We start from the raw sequence: 27449 nt of genomic DNA, 5'->3' as shown, positions 1-27449 counted from the left end.
TCAAAACACATTGCAGGGTTGAGCTCAATGCTACCCGTACATTGAGTACTAAAACTGATTCGATCAACTGGTTTAAGGATTCTTTTCTACTTCGTACATTAAAATACTAAATAATCCATATTTTAAATAGTATCAGCATTCTATTTAAAATTGTATGAATTTGAACTAAAAATGTTTGCTGCATTAACCAATAAAGAAATGTTGAATATATTTTGGAGCACATTTTTAGTACACGTTTTCATTTTTACACTGTGAAGCTATGCTGTCCCACAAATTTAATCTTGTTTTAATAAAAACATTGGAAGTATTTCTTCAAAAATGTATAGCTTATCGTTTTTTTAGACGAATGTATTTTGTTGTTCTCAGTTCAACTTAAAAATCCTTTAAAACAGTAGCCAATCGGCATCTCGAAAACTTTCGTTGATCATGAACTTATATGAATGATAGCAGATCAAGAATCAAGATTGATGTCATGACATTGCTTACCGTTTCATTTTCGTAGTACGAATTCAAATTCTCAAGCGCTCAATAAAACCACTTAAAACAGCAACAATTTAATTACAATACGCTATGCCGTCCACATGAAATCGACATACGGTGATGGTTTATTATAGACAAAAAACTGTGTATTTACATCGGCACGACGACGACGACGTCTGGCGCATGAAATGGGGGAAAGTGCAGGCAGCAAATGCGGATCGCAGATCGCGACCCGTGGATCGCGGATCCGTGATCTGGTGAGGGCGGTACGACGACAATGTGAATGGCGGACGATTGACGATGACTCTGAACGGTCATGATGACATGATGGGGATGAATGATGATGGGATGCGGAATAGGGGGAATTCGGGACTGGTTCACGTTGTGTTTCATCGTTGGACCTTCACGCACGGTTCACAGGTGCCCGGCCTCAAGAACCCCGGATGACACTCGGGACACCGGGCGTTCTCACCGTACCAGGGGCGCTTCCCCGAATCGCTTCCACTGCGCACGGACACATCGCTCGGGATGTGCACCAGGAACGAGTCCACGGCATCGGCCTGCTCGTACTGGCCACCCTTGGCCACGGTTCCCAAGTCCAGCGGGAACGTGAAGTCGGGTATCGCGAACTGTTGCCGCAGCGCGAGGTAGTTGTGCTGGGGCAGCTGCACCACTCGTTTGCTGTCGATCTCCACCACTCGGTTCTCGCCGTGGGTGCCCGTCTCGGACGAGATCGACCGTGCGGTTTGATTGTGCTCACGGTTCTGGCCCCGCCGTTGACGACCGTCCGCACCGTCCCGTTGGTCTTGCTGCGCGGTGGGGTTAAGCTGGGAGCTAAGTTTCTCCTCTTCCTGTGATGGCAGCATGACGTCACCAGGGCTCGATCGACGGGTGTCCGCGGCGGTGGCCAGCTCTGCCGCCGGCGGCGGCGGCGGCGGTGGTGCTTCGAGTCCGGGCGGATCGAGACCGAAGGAAGGGACGGACCACTTCCACTGGTAATAGATTGGGGGGCCCTGCGTTGTGGCGTCATCGTAGAACACGTACTCCTTTCGCGGTGGCAACAGATCGTTTGGCGGCGCCGCAATGCTGAACGGGCGTGGTATCTTATCAGAACCCTGAGCTGGAGGGGCCGGGGCCACATCAGCCGTATCAGCCAGCTTGTCGATGGCCGTCTTCACTGGTCCTGCCGATGGTTCGTTGGTGATCGCCGGCCGGGTGTAGATCGATTCGCTCGTGTAGCGCGTTTTGATCTTATCGAAGTTGGCTATGTTCTCGTAGGGCGGAAGCAGGTCACGGGCCGGAATCGGGACACGGTCCGGCGGCGTGCCAACCGGTACGATCTGTGGTCGTTGCAGGGCGTACGGATTGTCGAATAGACCGGCCGTAGCCGCCGGTGGACTGAAGATGATCGGCGACGCCGGCAGACTGGACTGACGAGGATCCGAGGGTTGGTTGTTACTACGACTGGAAGAGCTGCCAGCGAATTGAGGTCCTGGCTGGGCACGTGGCAGCTGCTGCAGCGAAGGTTTCCCCGTGGACGGGCTGACGGCCGTAACGGGAACCTTCGTCGTCGTTGTTGTCTTTGTCGTCGGTGTTGCTGTCGATCGTGGAGTGCTGAAGCGGGTGCTTGTCGATAGTCGTGGCCGGGTAGTGGTCGGGACATTGCTGACGGTGGGCAAACGGGATGAGGTCGTCGGGATGGTGTTCAGGTCTGTCCTGTCCACGGCAGCAGCTGCCGTGCCCGGTCCACTGGAACTCGATCGGCGGTTAGATTCTTCCGGCAAGAACGGTGGTTCGTAGCGCCGCGAAGGAACCTTAACCGATGGTCTTACGGCCGACGTCCCGGTTGTTCGGGGTGGCGCGGTCGCCGGGCTCGCGGTCGCCGTCACCGCGATACTGACCGTGTTGCGGCTCTCGTTCTTATCCTCGTCGCGCTTACTTTTGGTGCCCTGCTGCTCTGCCACTTCCGACCGCTCGGTCGTCCCGTTCGTCCGCTGCTCGTCACCTTCCTCCGCGTAACGCGTGGCCCAGTGGATCGGTAACCCGTGGTTGCTGGCACTTTCCTGGAAGATTTCCGCGATCGACGACTTCTTGGTGTTCGCCGCCTTCCCGGAGGCAGGGCTCGCGATGGCCCCGGGCCGAGAGCGGGCCTGGGTGTCGAAGATCGCATTCTGCCGGGCCGGAATGGTGGCCTAAAAATAGGAAGAGGGCTTCAGTAGCCGTCCGGCTCTTGATCCTCCCGGCGGACACTTACCTTGAAGAAGCTCATGAGCGCTGGCCCAACAAAGTCGAGCGCATCCGGCTGATCGAGCAGATCGGGGCGTGGTGTACGGATTTCATTTTCCTCCTCCGGTACGAACGGTTTGTCACGTTGGCCTGGCGGGAGAGGAAGCGTGTGTTTCGAAAAGCAATTAGTTTTCCGCTGCGACTCCGCTCTGGACGCGGCACTTACCGATCAGCAGGTTGGCGGCGTAGTTGCTCTCGGCTTTCGAGCAGTTCACCATGTACCAGTGATCGCAGATGAGCATCCTCTGCTGGAACAAGGTTGTATTGGGGCACGAGTAGCTGAACTGGCGCCCCAGGCCGTCGCACATGTGGTAGATCTGGCAGCCGGTTTCCACGTCCGCGTAGTACCCGGCGGCACGCCCCGAACAGGAGAAGCTCGTCCTGGCGGCGAACTTGAACGATCCATCATTCCGTGGCCGTGACTGGCGCAAGGGTGAGAAAACAGCGGTAAGTCAGTCGTAGCGGTTACGCATCCGTAAGAACCTTCATTGTGGTTGGGGAATAAGGTGTTTCTCGAAAGACTCCGGGAGTTATTGACAAAAACCTCGTTACGTCACCCTCACTAAAATTCATTCTTGCAGTAAAGCACATTACAACGGATCGTCCGATCGGGGCCTAACAAATCGTTCACTGTTGCTCACTTCGGCGTGTCAAGGCCGTGACGATGATGAAAAGTCGTCGATACTCCGTCGATGACAGGTTTATCGCCAGCTAATCCGTAGCCCGGTCGCAGGTGTGAAAACCAATCAAATGTCTCTTCCCGTGACTGACCGGCTTGCCACCTTCGTCAGGGTCTTCTTCTCCACCGACCGGTAGAGGCTGGTAATTAAAGAAGATCGCAACGTTTGACGGTAGGCCATCATAATTTCAACTTTCAACTGGTTGCAAGTGTTGGGTTTTTTGTATGTGCCGATAATGAAATTTTTAGCATCGCAACAGCCGGACCTATAGGCCGCAGGTGAGCAGGTTTCACAGTAGCTCGATAGAAAACAATTGAACGTGTGATTGGCACCGGTGGACGACACATTTGCCCCAAATTTGCCGCATTGGGGCTAATTGTTTTTGATACATTGTTGCGTTGAGCATTCGTTTGACAGGAATTTAATTAACAATAAATTACAAGTGTTGTATTCATTCTATGAACTTGTGCACTAGTTGCAAAATATTATCCGACTCTACTTACAACAATATTTTTGTTAAGAAGTTTGGCATAAGAAACAGTGGAAGACGCATACAAGTAAACACTACAGCGCACCTACTAGCCACTAGAACTTGCGTAATTCGGCGCAAATAATAGGGGCAGAGTCTCTGCTTGAACGGGGTTGTAACATTCAATCAATGTGACTTCTTTCCTCGGTGCCCACCGCGCACTCTTGAGCGTCACCCATTCATTGCGCGCGACGCCATACATCCTCTCGACAGCCCCATTGACCATGTGCAAACAAGTATAATTGTACCGCCTGCACACACCACACACCTAACCCGGGCCCCAGATCACTTGAGGTATGGTTTTAATCCCATGCAAACTGAGTGCTTGGGACGCAGCTAAAAGTGTTTGATTTTTGGCATTTTCCAAACTACCCTCTACGCGGTCGGTGAAGAGGGTACTCTCGAGCCAACCATTGCATAGAGGTTGTGCTTGTTGAGCGTCACCTTTCTTTGGCTTGGGCTCGTCCCCGTGTGGTGGCCCACTGACCAGAGCGAACGCCGTGACTGAGGACCACTCGAAGACCAGTCAAGTTGCTGGCGCACTCTCGCGAATCGGTTGCTCTGCATCCTGAAGGTCTTCATAAAATGTGGGGTTGTGCCTTGCAAGCCCGGACCGGTCGCGTCGCGATATGCTTATCATTAAGTGGAATGTACGCCACAATCAATTGAAAAACGCTGCTTCACAATTCTTCAACGAAACGAGTTCGAAGCTACCGATCTTTCGAAGTAGACCAAGCGCGCTGCCCACGGTCAGGGTCGATCGGTGCGTCGGATTCATTTGCCCCACGCCATCATTTGCGGTCCATCAACTCCGCCCACTGCTTCCGTATTATCGAACAGTGCACGCACTCGCGGGAGTGGATCACTTATTTCATCAACTTTAATGGAAAAATTCACCCACCAATTGCGCAAATTGTGGCGCGTGAAATAGAACCGCGTAACATTTGAGCCTAGCGCTGCATCGCGCAATATTGTTGCGAAGGACCTTGAGGGCTTCGGAGAACTTTCTTGTTCGAAGCCCAAAAATGGGTCCCACTTGTTTGGGGGGTTCCTTCGAGAAAAAGGTGAGCCTCTCAAGACGACATCTTCAAACGGCGCCCCACTTTATGCAGCCCACAGGCGACCTGCGGAGCATAACTTCCCGCCTAGTGGCCTTCGCATCGGCGAGGAGCACGGAGAGTCACGTGACCGTGACATTAATCGACCGGTGACAACTGAGCGCACTCTGGGATGTCTCCTCTTCCTTCTTCTTTCTCCGTCGCGCTCTTTCTCTCTCTCGATCGATCGATCGTGCTATTTATTTTACGGTACCTTTGAGTCCGAGAATGAATGGCAAGACAAGTTCAATTGTCAACTCAGAACGGCGCAGTTACGGCGGGTGACAAATGTTTCGGCACGAAACATGATGGGGACCTGAGTTAATACCGTTTTTTTTTCTCTTGCTCGCACGACGTGCCCATCAATCGTACACTATTCAGTGGTCGTCTAATTTGTAATAGCTTCATTCAGCGTGGTGGGCCGGTGGGCGCGCGCCCGGCGCGTTATGCTGATGATGGATTGTTCTGATTATCGCCGTTTGTTCGTGTCGATCGCCCGGATACCTCGGCCAGGGGAAGCATGATCAGACCCAACCCGGGGCAAGCTGAGCACAAGATACTGTTCGTTACTGCAGTTTGTCGTGCAATTAATTGTACTCCATTACTGTAGCCATTTTCCCGGCATGAGACGTAACGTTACTTGAAGTATATAATATATTTTGTTAGCATAATTCATAATACAGTACGGTAATTTGAAAAAAATCCTTGATTAAGCATCGCTTTTACTTCTGCAAGCGATTTAAGTTCTTCCTGGGAGGCTTCCTCAATCAAAAAGGGGACACTTTTCATTTCATTCGCACCCTCTTTTACGACACCGTCGGTCAACACAAAAACCTAATTTTCGTCTCGAATCGCCAACCGACCGCTCGTTTCCTGTTCGTGCCGGTGTTGAACCACAAACGGTTTCGGTTTCTGCAGCGGTTCCGTTTTTTCGTGTGCATTATTTGACCGATTTTCGGCGTGGCCGAAACAATTCGAAACACTTTCATCGGGAGCGAACGCAACGGAACCCGCGCAAAATGAAGGCGAAAAAAGAAGGCGGAAAGGGTGAAGCGCCGTTCGTTATGGGTGGAAACGAGGGTTTCGACACGAACAAGACATTACGCTTAACCTAATGGTGTCAAAAACTTGTGGCCATCGGTGCGAACCGGGAAACCGGGCTGGCCCTGCCATTTCGTAACGGAGTGTTTCTCCCTTTTTTTCTCCCTCGTGATCTTCTGCCTCGGGACTTGGGAGGAAATCGAAACAACAACAAGTGCGTCCGGCCGAATGCGTTGCGTCGGCGGTGGCACTTATGTTGCAAGCCACCTCGGTCACTAATTCGTATGCTTCAAGCAAAAAGCCCACGCCGTGCCGGCGGCGAGATGCCGGCCCGGCTGCCATGAATGAATCGTTTGTTCGGTTTCAATGTTAACGCACACGCTCCGGCCAGAACGCGTGGCACCGCCGAGCGCGTCTCGGCGGCATGCTAATTAAGTGGCTCATAAATTATGCTGCGCTTGCGAAGGAGGCGTTGCAAAATGTGTACACAGCGCCACCGATCTTCCTGCGCCGCCCGATCGGTATCTGGGTGCACGGTGATACGGTCCCCGCCGCCGGTTGCTACGATTAGCATTGTGTTTATGCTGCGGCGTCCAGCATTAAAGCGCTTCCTGTCTTGAGGCAATGAATCGTACGAACGGAGCCGTTACGCGCAGAGCCGTTTTCAAGTGCATATGCAACACTTCACATCGGCTGCCCTGCTGTGATGCTGCCAACGCCAATGCGGTACAGAGAGATAATTGACAATTATTGAAACATAACGAACGGCACTCCGTTTTGTCACTCTGTGTGCCCCACGGGCCACAACAAGCTAAATCGAGTACTCGAAATAAATCACGAACAAAGCGTCCGATTCGCCCGGAGGCGCACGATGCTGCAGAAGACTCTCTTTGGCTGCCCGGTTGGGGGCCCGGTGTTGGTTTAATTGTCAGGCCAATCATTTCGGGGTGCTCGAACATAAACCGTTCCCCGAGGCACGGCTTACGATGAGGTGAGTCCGGCAGCCGCGGTTTGGCGGTTTGATTTTGTTCGAAAGTAGTAAACGCAGCAAACGTCAGCGATCCCGATCCCTAGGGCTGGCCGGTCAAGTACTGGCACCCGAAACAAAAAGTGGGTTACCTGGGGATGTCATCATCGTTGGGTACAACCAGTCACCCTAGCCACCATTCGATGGTGGCATTATATCACCTGGGAATGAGACCGTGCTGAAGTTTGGCGAGCAAACGCGCTCAGCGCCCAACTGGCCATTCGTCGTGGAAACCGCTATGAATTTTAGCACCCCCCGGGGGCGGCCAGGAAAATCGGGAAAATCAAAGCAGAAGGAAAACAACTGAACCGGGCGCTGCAGTTGGAGTGGTGTTGTGAGGTGTTGTTATATTTATGATGAAACGTACTCAAACAGGCCGCCCACTGCCCGGTGGCTATGCTATTGGCATAAATTGGTTGGCATACATTTGTTCTCGCCGGTCGGCTTGAAACATTTGACTAATTTCGACTTAAACTCGCACCATGAGAACGCGCTCAGAATCAAGATCAACTAATTGGCTTACTAACGGAAAGAGAAGATTAGAAACAAAGCATAATCTGCAGCATGTTTCGGTCAGAACCAACGCAACATAAATGCTAAATAGGTTGCGCCACCACTGAACCGATCCATTCTGGCGCGCGGCGAGTATCAAAATCTGGGGCAACCTAATGGAGCACTTAATGAGAATTCTCACACGGCACACGGCTTTCCTGGTGACCCAAAAGCATACAAAACGGTGCTTAAAGTGTGCCCCCAGAAGACGCAGGTGTCTTTGGGCCCTTCGGCTTTTCGTACATAATTATGATGATGACAGTGACAGGCCAGGCCATTGAAATGTTGCTCTTGAAACCGACGTTCATTTCCATGGAAAACTCAAACACCGCACGGATTGGGCAATCCCCGACCGAACCGTTGGGGTGTCATCTGCCACCGGGAAAACCGAGTGCCACCCATCACAGTTTCTCAACTTCTTCTTTTGTTGAGCAGGTTGATGCTCACTAATTTCGCGTGTCACCTGCGGCGTTATCGGCAGCCGCAATCGAAACGATATCTTCTGGAGGGATTGTCTGTTTTTTTAATGCTGCGGCGGTGCGCTTCGAACTACTGCTGATGAACAAATCGGAGTTTTTCGACCCCATTTTGGCGGCTCGGCCACCCCTTAATTACGCCGGTGACCTTTGGCGGTGGCCCGAGCCTGCCGAATGCAAAGTAAGTCACCTTCCGCCGGTCGGTCGGCCGGGCCGGAAAAGTCGGGCCAAATCGAACCCACCCCGATTTCCCACTATTGTTTTCGATGTTGTCGGGCCGCATGCGATATGGGTTCGCGGAACCCAGGCTAACCGGCGTGCACCAGTTTCGAAAAGCCGCGTGACCCGCGCCATTAGTGCACTTCCCAGGTAGCGAGACGAAATTGGACGATTTCGTAATCACTTCCTCACTGAAATTGTATGCTAATTGTGCGGCCGGCCGTCGTGTTGCCGTAGTTAGAATCTGGCCACCAAGGGCTCCCAGGCTTCCGGTTAAACTCTGATCCCGTAGCCAAACCGTCGAGCAAAAGTGAAGCGGTCGGCGAAGGTTCGGTTCTTCGGTTCCGGAGTTGCACGAAAGCTGACTCTGTCTAGCGATCACCACCGGCAGGAGGTGATCGCCGATCGCCGGTGATCGGAAGGCCACCAGACGCTGGCCAAGCGGTCACGTTTCGCTTGGCGCTTCGTGAGAGAGCATCGGAGATCGGAGATTAGCTGTGATCGAATCTGCACCGCGGTACCGGTGAACCCGATTTGTTCCCGCGGCAAATTGGGGCTACCGACACAAGTAATGACTTAACTAAGTTTGTTCCGGTGCATAAATTATGCTGTGCTCGGGGGGCCCAGAAGGTGCCGACATTGACGAGCCGTGCCGCGGCTCGTGAGGTGCGATCCTGCCCGAAACGGCCGTCGACACAATGGATGATTAATTAGATCGGTGATCACAGCTCTGCGCTGCACGATTCGGGTGAGTTTTGATGTTCGATCAATCGCCGCCGCGACTTGGTGTCTGTTTCGGTGCGAAATATGGAGCAAGGACTTTGGCAAGAGAATTGAATCGGTCAGATGTCAAGGATGTGGTGAGCAAAAACAGCAACAGCCTGGCACCACCGTTCCGGCCATTTGTTGGGGCAACAAATTTAGCCTGGCAGTCAACACTTTCTGGCGGCGTCAAGTGTCGGCCATCGAAGCGTTCGCCAAATTAGACCGCCAGCGGCGAAGAGGTATCATTGTCGGCGGCCGCCGTGGACGTCAATAGCAAGGTCACGTGACCGGCACCGATGGGAAGATGCTGCCGGAGGCACATTAATCTTACGAATGACATAATGACTGACTATTAGGCATATTTTTGTTTCGTTTTTTGAATGGCGGAAAATAGAGAGAGCGAGAGAGGCATTGAGATTATGCTCTTTAAATTCGCACACAATAAACATGTTTCCGTCCCCTTTTACCTTATTCGGGCGTTTCTGTGTTGTTTTAGCCCATTTCTGGGTATAATAAATAAAACTAACAGAAAAACTGGCACGTTCAAGGACCGAATAACAATTTACATAACTTCGATAAGCGATAGGCGAGTGATCGACACCAACACCTGTTACGATGTTACGTGGTGTTCAGGCGTGCATTCTAATGTGCTGTTTGACACTAAGTGAACATTTTGAGAATGCTAGCCGAAAACACTGGTATTTTATTGACTGCCTATTGATCGGAACTCTATTGAGATTCGTCAAATATTTAGATTCTGTCACTGATGAATATTCAACATTAAACATGGCAATATTTCACACTGTTAATTCAATATACGCAACAAAACAAACAAAATTCGAAAGGAACCGACACAATGCAACACAGTTGGAGGAAGAAAACGCCATTTACAATCTGTGGTGTTTGTGGTAAAAAATGGCAGTGATCATGATGTTGAAGCTGGTGATGTCGTAGCTGAACGGTGTTGACGGTTGATGAGATTTACCATCATTTTTGGGTAGGTCGAGCACCGTAAGTGACGGACAGGTGTCTGCTCGCTAGCTCTCGTTGATAACTCTGAGCCCCAGCATGCTGAAGACATGCTAAAGGTCACCGAGACGGGATCATCCTTTCCGTGAGATCACTGCACGGATACCATGTGGCGGCGCTACTTCGGGATGGGTTTAATTAAAGAAAAAACACTGTCACTCGCTCGCAAAACAGACCGCGCAGGGTAATTTCGGTCACCGATTGGGGACTGCTGCCCATATTTGGCGACAGCGCCACACTCGCTGCGGGAACCGAAAATAATTGGCAACCGGTCAAGGTTCGGTGGCACTGCCAAGGTCTAGAATGGCTTGTCGTTTCAAATTGAGCTCCACACAGGAACATTGGCCACCCCTTGCCAGATTATCACGCCGGATTCGGTCGGTCCATTTGCGGGATTTAATGGCTGACGGTTGAAGCGGCTAGGTTTAATGATCTAATTTAACGATGCGTTTCGGATGCGTGGAATTTGAAGTTCGGCTGCGCCACCTCGATGGGGTTCCTTCGCAAATGTTGAGAAGTTGCATAATGAAGATATTTTAACACACAGGATGCAGGATGAAGATACTTTAAATAAGGCTGAGCTTTAACAAAAAGAAACTAATTCTACCTTGCACCATGCGAATCTTGTTTCGCTGTGCCTATTTTGGACCTATTTTATGTGGATTGAGGTGCTAAGAAATAGTCTGCAGCGGTCAAAAATATGTTCATTACGTATTCAAAAATAATCCATGCTTTTACACACGTATTTGTAGCGTCAAAAGCGTTTCAAATAGCATTCCATGAATGCAAGAAATTGTATGAATTTCACACGGCTTTGGACTGGCTAACTAATGGCCCCAACCGACCGAAACATGTGTTTTAAATGGACGGAGTGAGACATTAGTCAACAACGGCGGTTCGAGGCGTCAAACACGACGAACGACACAGCACTGTGCGCGTCAACGGATCACATCCTCGTCGTGGGATGCGTTAAACTGTCCGTGCTACAAGCCTCCGCCGGTGTTTAGTGTCAGTTTAGGCACTCTTTTAACTCCGACTTGGATCCGACTCCGACCAGCCCCAGCGACTGTCACGGACCTTCACCGTCCTCGGCGGACGCTGAAGATGGTAATTTGGCGCGCAGGAAACAAACCGCGTCGTTTACTTGTTTACGGTCCGTCTCGATGGGTTCGTCGAGTCATTGCTTTACTTTGGAGCACCGAAACCTTCGAGTGTGCGGATCTGCAAAGCCCCCCTTGGCCTGTAACTTATGCCGATGCTTAAGCGGATATGTGACTGCACAAACCAGGGCCTGCGATTGCACTCGTGTGAGGTAATAAAAAGTTCACCGGTAGCCCCGGGCGGTCATATCGAATAGCCATCTGTAGTGCAGCGATCTGCACACGAAAGGAAATTGCAGAAATCGGAAACCTGAAACGGTCCGATGGTGTAGGCGAAACCGTCTCCATCGCCGTGTCCGTGAGCCATCAACTAAAACAAATGGATGCTGATTTTTCGGTAAACACGTGCCGGGTGTGATGGGCTCTTCTTCTTCTGAAAACCAAACGAACGGCCAGACGGTGCCTATGCAACTCGATCGCGACGTTTCTGGCGGATGCATTAAGCAGCAACATCCGCCACGCTATGATCGCGCGAGATTTTAACTATGCAAACAACGAAAGAGGCGAAAGGAAGAAACACTACGCCACACGCGTCGGGTTCTAGCGTCCCTTCGCCGTAAGTGTCTGCCGTGTCCTTACCGCGCGACCGATCGGCGTACGGCCTTTTTCTTGTTTCAATTTTATTCAATAACCCCCCATTTTCAGAAATGCAAACCTAAATGAATAATGATACTCGACGGTTAATTGCCGACACCGGTGGCCACGAACGTGAAGTTGGCGAATGTGTGGAGGGCAAAGGTCCGGACCGCGGCGACGGTCGGCGGCCGGTGTGTGGCTACTGGTGGGTCACACCGAGGGCCACACCGTGCATCACTGGAGTTGCCATCCGTTTTTCTTTCGGCCACGTACCCGGCATAGGTCAAGGAAAGGTTGGACCGGGAAGGCATGCGACGCGTACGCGTGACCTCTCAACCCGCGGTGTGCCGCATTTATTTTGCTTTTTGAGTCTAAAAGGTGCAATTTTGCTTTCGAGCACTTGTGCGAAGGTTTGGCATTCCGTCCTTCTTTTTTGGTTGGTACGATGGTTAAGCATCGTCGCAATGCACATGCTGATGCTGATTGGATAATCGATCGTGCGATCGGTGAGTGAGACGTTCCAGAACGCTTCCTGCGGATGTTTTGTAATTGCACCGATTAGATCCGAAGCTCTTAAGTCGGTTCGTTACTGCCTGATTCCTCAAGGAAAGGGGCTCTTAAAAGCTCTGCTCCTAGCAAATGGATGACTAACCGCAGTAAGAACTCGTCCCCATTAATTGCGAACGATTGAAAGGAACGTAACCATTCTTGGTGACACCACGACTTATTCCAGCAATGCGTGACTAACGAACCCAACGGGCGACTGATTGGCGCACAAAGTTCGCGCGCTGTATTTTGCGCAAAATAATCATTAATTTATTCGAACGGACGCCTCTGGTGGGCGCGGTGTGCGACCATTGGCCCCAATTAAAGCATCTCCCGCTCGAAAACTAAGGTTCGCCGGATCTTTGAATCCCGCTTGGCATCCGGTTCGCGGCACGGGTGGGATGTTGCTCCACGGCTTCACACATTCCAGCACGTATCCCAACCGGGAACGAGCGGGATCTTTAGGCGATCGTCGGACACCTTCCCAGGGATGCGATGCCAAATCTCGATCTTGCGCCGGACACCGCGCCGCCGTGCGTACAAATCGGATTAATCCAGACTACTGAACCGGAGCTGATCCCCAAACACACACACACACGGAAGACGACGATCGAGCGAGTTCACCACGTTCACTGACGTACGTTTATCACGTGGGCCGTCAAAGCGCGGCCGTCGTGAATCGAGCGAAACGAAAGACATCAACACCGGCCGGTAAGCGACGAACTCCGTGAACGGTGGTTCTGATAGATATCCCGAGCTGAGAAAGCCCAAAGCCCAATAAAGCTTTGGTCGCGACGCCGAATTAATCACCGACCACACTGCAGTGACCCGCCACAACATCAAACAGGAAAGCCGATCGGTCGGGTCGGCGCTGCCGGCAGTGATTTAGAGCGGAGATTTAACTTTTATGCTCTCCGAGTCGAACCCCCGTCGAATCCCTTATCGCGGCCACGGAAGGGATCAGCGTCGGATCATAAACTATGTTTCGGTGTCACTGAATATTTGTTTAGTTTTTTGTGATGAACCTCAACGCGAACCGAATTCGTCCAATCCCGCGTCAATCCCAGTCCGCGTTTCCGTGTTCGTCGGCGTGTTGTCAACCGCTGCGGGCTATGATTAAACTTTTCGGGGCCGATCATGGGCGTGTTTCGGGCGGACGACTAAATTTCACAAACGGCCGCGTCTTCCGTGCCGTTCCGTTGCGGTTCTTTAAAATTCATCATGTCCCGCCCGGTGTGCACCCCACGGAATCATAGTGAAGGCGGAGGAATAAATTAATAAATATTCGTTCGCCAAAGCGGAAACGCGCCGGCTCAAGGACGCACCCGGCAGGATGATGCAGAAGCGTTAGAACCCATTCCGAAGCACCATGACGCGACGGTAGTTATGTAAATTCGTCTCGAAACCCGAAACGTCGCAGTTTGCACACTGTCCTCCCGCACGCCCGCCCCGATCGATCGGCAAACACGTGACGCGCGTCACAAGCATTGACATTCTTTGCGTGTGTGCAGTGTGATTACCAATAAGTGTAGAACAAAGATTGAGTCGATCACTCGAAGAGATCGCTTTTAAGGCACTTTGACGCTCGCTCGCTCGGAATGCGCAAAATGGGTTGCCAATCCGTAGATCAATAATATTTTGTGGGATTTCCGAGCCGGGCGTGATTACCGGGCACGGGCGCATCATTAATCAAATCCCATCGCCATATCGATGCTTCTTAATCGAAACGGTCCCGCGTGCATCGGTGATCGGCGCCGCGTGATCGTTGAGTGAGCCAGTCTCCGGGTGAGCACAAATCATACCAAATTAACCGCCAGGGGTCGTGCAGATTCGACGTAGCTCGACGTGCGCAATGCGTCTTTGGGCCTTTGGTATGAATAAGCATAGCCGACGAGTAGCTCCTTTTTTGGGGTCGCCGGCGAAGACACATGGGGATCCTATGAAGCGCCGTCGGGTGCTCGAACGGGAGGTCAAAGGTTGCGCACGTGTGTGAGCATAGAAGGTACGCGTACCCGTTAATTGACACAGGAAACCCCAGGAACATTCGACTTCTGGTCGGAGCATAAATTGCGACGCAGTCGCAGCCACAGCAGCAGACACGTTCATCATCAACCCGGCATCGCGTCGGATTTTGTGTGCCGAGGACCTTGCTACCTAGAAGTTCAATACGGTCCATCATCCTACCGTACCGATCCTTCACCGACGAGCCTTCACCGGGTACGATCGATCGGAGCCACGCCGGGTCAGGAATGGCACCGTCGAGGCGATAAATAAATGTGACCCCAGCGGAATGCGGATCCAATCAAACGCCCGACATCTGCCTCGATTATTAATAACAATGTGTCGACCATGGCGATGACGGGTGCCCTAAGGGCCTACGGCTTGCTGGTAAGTGTACGCCATCTCGCGGTTGCCGGTAGCATCTCGTCGAGTGCCCTCGAACAGCACGAATGCACTATAAAACTAGATTCGTTAGACGCTGCCATCGGAAATGCTCGATCGCACCTCTGATGAGGGCTTCGCCGGGCTTGAATGTCAAAGCACGTCCGCTCGTAAAAAAATCGGAGCGGGACTTAAGATTAGCACCGGATGTCGGAGTGTCGATGTTTTCGGGCCCCCTGGCCACTGCGGGCTGTTCCGTGTCCGCCGACCATGAACTTAACGCTCACGGCTCAGAGGCGCGCAAACTTTGGCAAGACGGGCCTTAATTGAAAGTTGTACTTTCTCAGCGCCCGACTCACGGGCACGAACTGCTCGGGCTCGGCCTGTGGAATGCTTCATCGCCGGGGCTTTCTTGGTCTGGCTATTACAACACGACCGGGTCGTGGTGTGTTCCGCATTCGTTCCGACTGTGGTAGTGATCTTCAACAATGAAACTCCGACCCAACGGCTTATGTTTTCGGCCAGCCAGCCAGCAACCGGCAGATGATTCTCTCCTTGCTGCGACCGAATCTCTCGGAGGAGGTTCCTCTCCGGTGGTTGGGGAAGCGCGACAGAGTTGCAGACGCCGTGTGGTAGATGCAGAGCCCCCGGCTCGACGGGGAGTGTGGCATGGCAAAAATTTAAATATCATTCGCTCGGCCCGGGAAGCCCAGACTGACGAGCCGAACACGAACACCGTTCGGGCGAATTGAAAATGTCAAAAACCCACACGAATCCGTTGCACGCGGGCGCGAGAGAGAGACTCCCAGGGGTCTGAGTGGTTGGAGTTGTCCACCACGCGCGCGAGGATGCTCGTCTAGAGACCTAGACCCGATCCACCCGGAGCTCCCGGAGGCCGTTGGCTAGATTCTTTGTTACGCTAATTTTTGACAACCGTCACTTGTGGCTGGACTGTTGGTCCATTCGTTGGTAATTCGTTCCAATCAATCCACTCCAGCTGCGGCCCGCCGCGGGACAGAACCGTGGATTAATTAGTAGAGCAACCGAACGGGATTACGCAAGACTGATCCGAAAGAAAGCCGACGGTGGCGGCCCGTAATTTAATATCGGCCTGTGGCGGGTACTGTTTGAGCGAACTTTCGGACATCTGATAAAGATCTCGCTCCGGTGCTACTCTATTTTAGCGCGAATCACCGCAGGGAACCGATTGGCGTTCATTCCAGTACCTTTCCACGCGGGTCGCTGAGAGAAGGGTGCACCGCGCCGAGTACACGGTGCAAAACAGGTGACGCAAACGTACCTCCGCCAAAGCCAAGCCCTTCAACGGCCAGCGATGGGTACGGATCCGGCACCCTGAGGTACCGGAGAGCGTGCGCGCATTCGTCTCGCGATCGCGATCGATGAAACAGATGAGCTGGAAACTGGAACGCCTCAAGTAGTGGTGCAGAAAACATAACCAGCGCAGCAGACACGGAGATGAATAATAAAACATAACCCAGGGACCCAGCGCCGAGTGGACCGGGCCCCTAAAACAATGTCGCCGCGAACGGTAATGGGCAAAATGTAACAAATTGTTACATCACATCACGGCGCGCTGGCATTAAGTGGCCGCGATTGAGTATTTAGTGGAGCCCCGCGAAGTACCCGAAAAATTCTTCAGATCTCGTTGATCTCGCCAGCACCGCCGACATCGGCGACATCGGCACCGTCGGCCGCTGGAATGCCGACAGAATGGCGCAGCCCACTGTCTAGCGAAAAGTTCACCCCGGGAAGGGTGTGAGCATTCGAATCCGAAAAATCGAAACATCACGAAGGTGCCTGTGGGGCTCCTTGAGTGAAGCGCAGTGCCAAAAGAAGCGTCATCCACTCCAAGAAATCGATAGCCCGGTTCGAAAGAGCGACCCATCGATCCGTTCCCAAATGTGGTTCGGTCGATGGTCAGGTAAACAAATCAACATACCACTCACGCCTTCGGAAAGCGGTATCTGACAGGGAGTTCCGTTGCGAAGTCGCACCCTTGATTTCTGGAGTGTGCTTCAACTGGCGTTGCCAATTTTCGCGGGCTATCGGAGCATGAGGTGGCCTCCAGTTTTACGCCGTCTTCCGATCGTTCTCTCGAGCTTCAGGTACGAGATTCTAGCCGTGACACTTGATACGACCATGGGGCCATCTGCTACCCAGCGGAATGCCGTATCGATGACTGATGCCAGCGGAGCATTTCTCGCCGACCTCCGACCACACAATCGCCGGAATTGGGAAGCTGCGACTTCCCATCGGCGACGACGGCCACCAGAAGTCCTCGAGTCCGCGTGATGAATGTCGTTATGTCTAACTGGCCCCGTGGAATGCCCGACTGATTACGCAGTCATTTCGATGCTCAAGATCACGCGCCACGAAATGGCAAACATTGTAAATGTGAAGCGAAATTATGCGCCCCGAAGTTTCTGGTGGGTCAGCTGTCCGGTATTCTTCTTTTTGTTTTCGCCATTAATTCCCGTCCACACGACGACGATGACTCGGACCATCGTGGTCATCGTGGCCCAGTGGCCGGGGAAATTTCTCTGCGAGATGACATAACGCACGGCCACTAAAGCGGCCAATCGAATGACTATCTTCAAATTTCGGACCACGGCCAGGTCGTGGCGCGTACCCTTTCTGGGCGCCGGGTGGTGAGCATTATTCGCATGCCTCGCCGCCACGGGACGTGTGGGCCGTGCGATGCACCAAATTAATAATCCTTTGCCGCGTGGACGGCGTAATGGGAAAATGATGAGCTTATAAGAGGACCACGCTAAAGGTGCTTTCGCACGCCATCGCCGGGTCCAGCCGAGTACAGGAGGGATGTGTGTGTGGTTCGCCCTTTTTTCGCGTGGCCTCATCGATTATTTGGTGACTTTCAAACGTTATTTCTTTTTGGGGTGAATAAGAAGTCTGATCATTCGAAGCATAAATCAGCTTTCCCTATCTCGGTGCCTCGGTGCAATGCAACATAATCTAGCACATCATCACCAAGCGACTCCAGCGCTGAAATTGAGCGCTCCAAGACAGATTTTTCCCGACGATGGTTGCAGCGAGATGGCGCGCCTCGTTGGTGAAGAAAAGCACAGGGTGACTTATTGGTTCGCCTGATGATGCGCTGCCTTCCCGTCTGCGCAGCGGGCCAAAGTTCGCGGTTCCGGGTTTTGTACCGTGTCTCGTTATCAGCACGTTGCGACCCGTTGCACATGTCACACAGTAATCGCAGGCCGTGGCACAACGTGGCTTTTGGCTCCGTGTCGTCCGCCCGTCGGGCGCTTCTCACGATGCAAAGAGCTTCAGGGCTGCTTCTGCTGGGGAAGACGCTTGCGGATACAGCGCGGGTTAAAAGTTTCCGACCGAAAAGAGATAAGCCGTTTCAAAGTGGATTTAAACTTCAAACCAGAATGAAGACCGCAAGAGTAAGGGTTTTTTTAAATAATTAACTATACAATTAGATTTTAAATTTAATTCTAAACACACCGTGTAAAATCGACAATTTGATAGGAGCACATACATTTCAAAATAAGCTAATCCATTAGAGCTCAAAATTGACTCGTATTCTGCTATGGTTCACAACCAGCTTCCTTGCTCATTTTATGGACTAAACCAACAAACAGAGAGAACAACTCATATCATACCCGGCCCGTAACATTCAGCCGGTGCTGTGTGTCCCGCCGAAGAAAGCTTTGCCGTGTCTTCAGCACCTTCACCTCGGCGCTTCGTGGCACAATAAAACACAATTAAGTTCCCTATCGCCCGACTGAGGAGGTACTTCAATATTGCACGCCTGGCTCACGATTAAGTTGTTTCCTCACGAACCGTTGCCTCACACTGGCCGTGTAACTGGCGTCGATAACGATAATTTGATTGTTGGCAGCCGGAGCTGGATCCCGGGGTGGACATTATCTCACACGTACCTTCGACGGTGACCTATTCGGTGGAATTTGTCTAAATTCATTCAAACTCCTTGATGGTTGACTAATTCTGACCCGACCGAGACGGCCATTTACAACTGTTTATTCAAATGGGCGGACATAAATCTACAACGGTTTGTCATAGCAATAGAGCTTATCGACATTTGATCTGCGCGTTGCGGAGTTGCGTTTATTGACGCATGGGCCGTTCGGTTGGTGCCGTTTTATGATTTGAGTGTGCCATCGAAAAGCCACGCTCGGCCAGGTTCGAAAGGTTAGCCCAAAAGGTGTAGTGTTTCCTTAATCGGCCGCCTAGGCCGCGTGGTCCTTCGGTTCGGAGATTCGGTACCGATCGTGACAAATGGCTCGGCGGTGCCCGAAAGGGAAAAGGTTACAACGGAATCAGGTCCTTGCACGACCAGCCGAGTGGTTCCTGCCATTAGCGGGCCGAGGAAGGCGCGATTTGTCACATACCCTCGACCGAACCGTAGTTCGCTGTTTTCGGGGGTTTCCCCCGTTGATTGGCGTCGCCGTGACTTCTGGACTTCATTTTCTTCAGACCCCAATCAGCAAAATGTTGATTGATGCGGCAGACAGGATTCGCGCGTGTGCATCCTACCGCCCGCCAGTTCCATGTAATCCCCCCGAGACACTCCGGACTCGGCGGCAGAGTTGGCAGGATCAGCGGGTTTATCGTGAAACCCGACACACACTAGACACGGCACACGTAACGGCACACCATATGGTTCGGGCTCGCGGGTGACTTCTGGCATTCAGAGCCTAGCCTAGTGCGGTGGCGTCCCAATTCCATTTCTTCGTGGCGCACCGCCGAAGGAGCGAATGGGCTTTTTGCCAATACGCTGCGGTAAGTGTGTCCATCGAACCCACCGTGACCGTGCACGTAATAAGGGGCGAGGGTGGGGTGGGAGGGGATCTCTCCGAAACCTCCGAAAGGGAAGAGGAACAATCCCCAAACGAACCGCAAAAAATCGTGATTATTAAAATATGTAAAATTACGACTTCGATCAAAGGTAGGAGCGCTCAGAGCCCATTTGGGACCGACGGACGAAAGCGAAAAATCCGCGGCCGACCAAACGAAGATGAACCACCTTTCGTGCAGCTCATCAGGAAGCGAAAATTATCGAGTGATGAAGAAATCAAACGGATTAAACGGTCGCGGGTCGGTTTTTGTCTTAAAAGCCAGCTCAACCCCGAGGTGTTATGTGCCGGGCGCGTCTTGGCCGGGATCGACGAAAAAACAACCAGCGGCACTTTGCGTGTGTGGTCATAGCTCAATTATGGGGCGCTTCATTATGCATTGTTGATCGTATTGCACACCGCTTTAGGGTGCGGCACCTAACAAGCCCAGTCATGCTCCAAATACCTCCCGGGAGGGTAATTAAAATTACGCATTGATAATCGACCGATCGGTCTCCCGGTAAACGCTGGTTGGTTGACCCGATTTGGGCGGACCCCGCTGCCGTTTGTTTCGTAAAACGACTGCATTTCAACCATCGCTTAGTAGCTTTTGTGGATTAGGTCATTGGATAGTATCGTCCCGGTTGAATGTTATCAGTCGAGAAATTCTATCTACTCTCTGTTCCTAACAATAGAGTATGTTCAATTTCGAATAATTTAAATCTTTTTTATGTTTATAATGACCATTATAGGATTAGGCTATGTTCTAGGCATCAAGCTTATTAACAGGGCAATGCAGACATTAGTCTAGGTAAGTATCGACATCTTACGCGGACGTGCTCCAGCATCTCAAAATCACCAGTCGTATGCGGACTTGCTCTAGTTCCAAACTATGTTAAAATCACATGTAATTGTAAACACTACAGAATTTTACGGAGACCGTTATTAGTTTTTATTATAAAGATGATATCTTAAATTTTCTTCCCATTTTTTTTTTAATTTACACTTTTCCAGTCTAGTAAACAGCCCAGTTTAATTTATAGTCCATTCAATGGTCACTCTTCTTTAGTGATGAATAGGATTTTGTAGCATTTATTGAGAAATAAATAGCAACTTACGGCGAATTTCATTTTAACTCCTCAAAGCTATTATCAATCAAATCACTCAAGATTCATCTAATCCGTAGTCCATTGACACCATAGACAGACAGACAGACACAAGACACACTTTAATATACATAGATAACACCCTTATCTTCGACTGGTAACGGTCAACCGCTCAAAAGGGAAACGCTTCCAATGAGCTACATCAACATAGCGCCTCTCCCGCTGAACCCGGTTAATGCTGACCAATGTTCCCTTTCGGCATCCATAGTGAGTTTGCACGATGGAGCCAGTTGCATCATCCGTGCAACGGCGGCTACGGGATGGAGCCTCCCGAGCCCCGAAGACACACACACCCGACTCATCACCGCCAAGACGATCGGTCGTCGGATGGCCCCCGTTTTTGCAACCAAAACCGAAACCACCGTTGGCGCCGTTAGTCAACAGCTTCGGACGTGAAACAAAAGCAGAGCATAGTCCACCGCCGATGCCGCCTTCCGAGGTGGCATCGTTCACCCGGTGACCCGGTGGCCACCACCTCGACCGCGCGGTGGCGGTCCACGCGCACCAATTTTCGCGTTCGCCTCCACCGATTGCACATAGCCAACTGCAAAAAAGTGCATTGTTTTCCAGCACCGCCGGGTTGACCAGCGCAGCATTAGCACGTGGGACCGTGGCTGGTTGGCCACAATCAAACGGTTTACCGGTTCGCAGGGATTGCGATCGTGACGCGTTCTCTCGCTCTCTCGCGCTCGCGAATCAGACAAATCACACACTTTACACGGCTCGTTGGAAGTGGTTCGACCGTAGCGGCCACTGGCCTGCCAGCGGCCACCGCCTCCGTTATGCTTCTGGGTTGATGGTGAAATGTAGCGCAGAAAAACGTGGGCCGTGGCAGGTAGCGATGCTGACATTCAGCTTCACTTTTCAATTAACGAAAATTGGACCAATCCCAAGCAGTGCACCTAGATAAATGGGTCAGGCGGCACCTTTTCCCAACGGGGCGGCGCCGGACGATCGATTTGAGATGAATTTGGCGCTAACGAAGCGCTTCCGTCATTCAGCGTGATGGGCCCTGGCACCCGGGATTTCCGGTCTCGGGAGAGAGAGAGAGAGGACCGCCGGTGCGCAATTGTTCGGCGGACGTGACCGGTCCGGAGAAGATCAGAGTTCATCCGCCGGGGGCGCGAAACATTCTCGATGCGCTTCCTGGTTGTGCATTCTTGAACCTGTTTTCTCAACGTTAATCGCCGCGCTGCACTTAGGCGATAGGCGAAGGCGGGTCAGTAATTAAATACGCTAATTTCCATTCGGTTCCCAGCCCTTTGGGCATCCCATGCTGGCGATGATGATCATCTCGGTGCGATGATCGCCCGGTGCCACGATCAGCTACTCCGTGCGTGCTTTGTGCTTTTATTTCTATTTACACCAAATGATGAAAAATGTGGTTGTCAGGAATGCCGTCGAAGCGCCATGGACCTACCGTCAAAGCTACTTTAAAATGACCGACCGAACGGCCAGCCGTTCTGGTCTGGGTTCTCCCTCAGATCGACCACTCAATGCCGCATGCAGTTTGCTCCGGCCAAAAGCCCAAAGTGCATCAGCGATCGAGCGCTCGTGATTGACTGACTGTCGGTGCGTGTACAAGAAGCGCCGCTGTCGGACGGGTAATAACTCCATCGGCTCGTTCCGATGTTGTTCACCCTTCTACGGGGTGGCGAGCTCATGTCAAAATCATTCAATTTGCACAAATCGTGTAACGTGTCAGGGTCCTATCACCAACCAAGATCGCCAGCCGTGGAAACGACTGGAAGCGACTCGGTTGCCGTTCCCCGGGGCGAGCAGCAACGCACGTCGCATGTGCGAGAAGAAGCTACCGATGTGAACCTCTTGGAGGGCATTGTTGAAAGAGTTGTCAGATGCGCTGTGTTTGATCGATCTTTGAGCCACACTCTGCTACACGGCCACTTGAGAAGCCGTTTGTTTGATGTTTATTTATTTATTTTTGTTGAACATATTGAACCACAAAAAAGGGTTGCTGTCCTATTGTTTCTATAAACACGCACACAATACCCGCACCCGGATCTGTGAGGGAATTCCAATATTGCGATCACCAAAACTGCCATGGGGCATTGATAAGTTACTTATCCGCAGTGATCGACAGATTGCAATCCCTCTCACAGAGATACACAACTCATTTGGGGGCGCATTGAGAGGTCCTCTTCTTCTTAGTGGCCGATCTCTACGATCGATCTTCGCCGGTTTCGCCGATCATCGGACACAGCCACAAAGGAGAAGCGTTGCATAAAAAAGGTGCTCGCCCCCCGTGCTTGATCGAGAGCCGTACCATCGGGGCTCTGCCGGCTGTCCGGATGAGCTGTGCGCCATCATCTACGCAATCGGCAGTAGCCACCTTCACTTTGGCGGTCGGAAACCATAGTGGCATTTAATGCCACTTTGCAAACCACCAACGACGACGGCGTCGACAACGCAGGATGAGCTCGAATTGATTTCGATTGGAACTTCCTCGGACCGTTTAAGCGCTCGTGCAGCACTTTGTGCGGATGTGGTGCTCCTTACGAGCGCGCGGCTAGAGCGAGACAATGCTCAAGGTAGTCAGGTCGGGGCCGAAAATGGGGAAGCGTTTAATGAATTCGAATCAATTTGCGACTTTAATAGGGATCTTAAATTATGCAACCACATGGGGATAGTGGGATTACGTATCGCGTGAGGTGCCACCGGATCGCGAATCAGGATGTTTGCGTACAATAAACTGAAGAAAATAAGAGGCCGCTTCTCGAAGCAAATAACGGCACCGGCACGCGATGGAAGTTTGGCTTCTTTTCGCCATCTTAGTATCTGGTAAAAATGGCACCTTTTTAAGCTCGGCTTATTCCAAAGGACTCTTTGACCGTTTTGATCGGTTAAGCGTCAATGGCGACAATATTACGTCATCAATCTAATGCTAGTTTGTGGACAATTAAGTCTGTCAACTGAGTAGGCATGTTAGTTGGTTGGCTTTCGGTTGAGGTTATGTCTTTAATAATATCGAAACGTGGACTGTGCGCAGTGACTGATGAAAGCCAAGTTCTCCAAGTTGGAACTCCAAGTTCTCATTGTTTTACAATATTATTTCAACACTTTCCAATCGGACGAAATGAACAACAATGAGTCGTAAATTTGTCACATCGATCATTAACGATGATTTTTAATTCATGTTGTTTGGTTCTATTGAATCTATTGAACATACTTAATTGAGTTAAGATATTGATTATTGGAACCAGAGTGAGTGCGACTCACATTTAACAATCTCATTGAATGCCTTCCATTGCTACAATTACAAGATTGCACCAAATGAACGTCAACCATGCTTGTTTCACCAAGCTTGATGATCCTTGGAAACGAAACCAAGGGCTTTAATCGCTTTCAAGATCAATTACAAACTCCCAAACTCACCCAACTCACCTTTCTTGCTCCGAGTCCGTCCGGGACAGATTGCAATCAATTACTGTGCCATATTTAATCTCCTTTCCAAACAGAAAATCGCACCAAGGGCAGCCAGCAGCATGGAGTGAAGCAATTTATCACGCCATCGCGTGCGCTCGATTGTCGAATTTGAATCATATTTTCCCACCCCAAAACACACGCGACGCACCACGCCACAGAATGCTCCAATTCGGGAGCTCCCCGAAACGGCCCATTCACACGCCCAGCGGCTTATGTAAAGAGCCACGGTGTCGCACCGCAATAAGTTGCGATTTGTTTTGGCACAAAACGCCAGCAAAAACCCCGAACCGAAACGAGCCGTCGCGCGTTGTTGATTGCCTTTTTGCTTCGCGCTGACTGATTGGCTGCAACTGCAGCGAGCCATGGCGCAACATGGCTTGGTGCGTGTGGCGTGCGAGGTTTGAGCACATTTTTCCGGTCACTTTCGGTCAGGTGTGTGGGAGTCGTCGCTCAGAACACTCGAGCTGTGAACGCCATTTTTCTTGCGCCCCCAGCTTAGGTAAGTTTCGCCCAACTCGACTAAGGGACGCATTCGAGCTGTGACTCAGCGTGACTCAGGCGGCAGCAAGCGACGAACCCGCCGCGATTCTCTCGAGATGGACAGAGAACCAGTCCAATAGGAGCGCTGGCGCCGTACCGGAGGTGAACACCTCGTCCGAAAGCCGTAGGCAGCCGAGGACGGCCGGCCGAGACCACTTCTCCGCGGGCGGACCACGGCGGTGTGATCGTCGGGAATGCGTGTTGCGGTCCCAAAATGGAAGAATCATCATTGCCATCGCAGCGTGCGAGCAGCCCTTGAAGAGCTTATGACCTTGCTTGCATGAGCTCGCCCGGATGCTCGCCCGGCCGATAGAAGTATGTCTGTCCGGGGACGACCGGGGGCGACACTTTAACGAGCAAATAAATCCCTAACACCGAACGACTGCGGCAGACAAATGAGCGGTGTTTAGCTGACTGGCGGCCAGCGAAGGTCTCGGTGCGCGATTGTGTAGGATGCTCGGCTTGGGAAGTTGTTGATTTTCAGGAACCATAATTTCTTTCCATAAATCCTATTTACGCGCTCGTGAATCATCGCCAAAAAGTACCTGATTGGTTTATGACGAACTTCTAACTCCGGTCCGCACGATGGCGATAAGTTTGTCACATAAATCCTTGGCGTCTCTAGGCAACCGGACCACGCTGACCAGTGACGCCATTTCGATCGGATTTGTCCAGTTTGGACCATTGCCTAGGCGATCGGGGATACCCGGAGCTGTAGATCCCCACGACCCTCTATCCAACGCCCTTGGTGACGAATGCTTGGACACTCGGCGACTCGGTGGCACATCAGCAACCGGTTCCTTTCCAAACCGTGCGTCGAAAACTGCATCGGCTGCCCACTGAGGCGCAAAAGGAATGTCAAACAGTGTTCGAAAGAAAGAAAGAAAGAAAGGTCCGCAAAGGTCCCGATAGGTGGTCGTTGGTCGATCGGTGCGATCAGAGTTGGAGGTTACGGTCCGAATGGTGGTTTTGTTACCCGTCCGAACACCGCCGGCATCGGGTGTGGGTCCGCTGCGGACGGAGGCAAACATTGTCCAGCGCTCCGGCGAAGTAGAGACCGATTTGTCCAGCCAATCGGCCAAAGCCTGAAGCCTGGTCCCTCGGGGCCAAGCGTCTTATGCTTCGGCCGATGCTGCGCTCGCCCGGAGAAGGTTCCATTCATGCACAAGATCAGGTCAGGGATGCGAGATGCCCCCGTCGCGTCGAAGTGTGTGTGTGCGCCGAGACGGGAAAACCTGATTTTCGAGCCAGCTCACACCATCGGTCGGCCCATGGTGGTCGATTTCGTTATCGACGCATTCTGTCGATGGCCAGACGTGTTGGCTCATCCTTGATCGGTTCGCACACGGGCTGGGATGCGGCATCGGTCTGGGGCAGGTTAGAAAACTCGGACCGCTCTGCGGCATGAGCGAGTGCTCATTACGGACCAGCCGCCTTTGTTTTCTGTTCCCCCAAAAACCCCACCGCGAGCCGTACGCATGTTTTTTTTTGGATGGCTGCGACGGTTAATTCCACGCCAGCCCGATGAATATTCAAAGGCTCACTAATCAACCTTCGGTGCAACAATTTTGAATCAATCACTCGATAAGAGTGCTGAATCGGTACGCTGAGTTTTGCCACCCGTTCGGTTCGGAGGTCGAATCGAGCGATTGCAATCACACCACAAAATACGATCGGCCGTCGGTGATAAATTCCATCACTTCATTACCGCTTCAACGCCACGCTCGGTGACCTCGGTGGATTTCAGTAAATGAACCGCAATTGTGTCTGTGTGGGCGGGCTGGTTGGGCGGTGCAACCGCAAAGCCGCCACCGAGATCGAAGATTCCGCCACTCCACTCCGGGTGCGATAAAAGCCATCCAATGATCGGTGGATTCACAACCGATCCGATGCCCTCCACCCATCCACAATGTGCCACAATCCGGCCGATCGATCGATCGATCGAGAGGGTGGTGGCTTATGCAACTCCCGCGCATCAAATATACTTATGCTGCACCGCACGGATCGCGCGATTTATTTCCGACGGCGTGACATTCAACCCTGACGGGTAACGGATTCCGGTCTCCGGTGAAATATGGTTCCCGGGACGGGGCGGGTATCACGACCATTTCCCCGATGGCCCCGGGACGGTGGTGTGCGTCGAGCATAAATTATTCTATTGCTGACATTTCCTGCCGACAACCGATGGAGTTGGGCCGACTGCCTTATTTGGCAGAGACAGGGCGCCGAGTTCTTGCAGTGGTATTTAGTCGAAGGGCCGCTAACGGTGGCCTCAGTAAATCATTTTTCACGACGGGAATCACGACGGGAACGGTATGCAAAGCGCATCGAAGGCCACCATGAAGCGTAATCGATCGTGCAAATTCCGCGAGTGGCGCTTTCCTTCGAAACCTTAATTTGTATGTTTTGGGACGCTCGCTAAGTCGCTTTCGATAAAATGCTAAGATGAGTCAGGGTCTGCGGCGGAACTTACCTGCGATGAGGCATCCTGTGCGTGGGTTAACGGGGCTCCCATCGCTATCAGTAGCGCCAGTAACGCCACCGACCTCGAAAAGGTTCCCATCTTCTGCGGGCGTTGATGTCTTCTGTTCTGTTGATTTTGAC

At 51.9% G+C, this 27449-nt stretch overlaps 1 protein-coding gene across 1 annotated transcript; it reads right to left on the bottom strand.

The window, feature by feature from the left end:
- Positions 1 to 578: 578 nt before the first annotated feature.
- Positions 579 to 27449, bottom strand: LOC128272003 (mucin-5AC-like). Its single transcript, XM_053009709.1, has 4 exons — positions 27319 to 27449; positions 2933 to 3188; positions 2735 to 2856; positions 579 to 2672 (listed from the first exon to the last, which is right to left on the bottom strand). The coding sequence occupies exons 1-4, from the start codon at positions 27406 to 27408 to the stop codon at positions 870 to 872; spliced, it is 2271 nt and encodes a 756-aa protein (XP_052865669.1). The 5' UTR covers positions 27409 to 27449; the 3' UTR covers positions 579 to 869.

The sequence above is a fragment of the Anopheles cruzii genome, chromosome 3, assembly GCF_943734635.1.
Source record: "Anopheles cruzii chromosome 3, idAnoCruzAS_RS32_06, whole genome shotgun sequence".
Classification (NCBI taxonomy): Eukaryota; Metazoa; Arthropoda; class Insecta; order Diptera; family Culicidae; genus Anopheles; species Anopheles cruzii.
The sequence above is the reverse complement of the archived record's forward strand: the minus strand, read 5'-3'. Positions and strand labels throughout refer to the sequence as shown.

Bases quoted from the DNA above. Each gene is read 5' to 3' on its own strand.
- LOC128272003 (XM_053009709.1), bottom strand. From the start codon at position 27,408: ATGGGAACCTTTTCGAGGTCGGTGGCGTTACTGGCGCTACTGATAGCG. The intron at 3,189-27,318 runs GTAAGTTCCGCC...CCCTTGCGCCAG, and splicing joins CACAGGATGCCTCATCGCAG to TCACGGCCACGGAATGATGG. The intron at 2,673-2,734 runs GTAAGTGTCCGC...TCCTATTTTTAG, and splicing joins CGCTCATGAGCTTCTTCAAG to GCCACCATTCCGGCCCGGCA.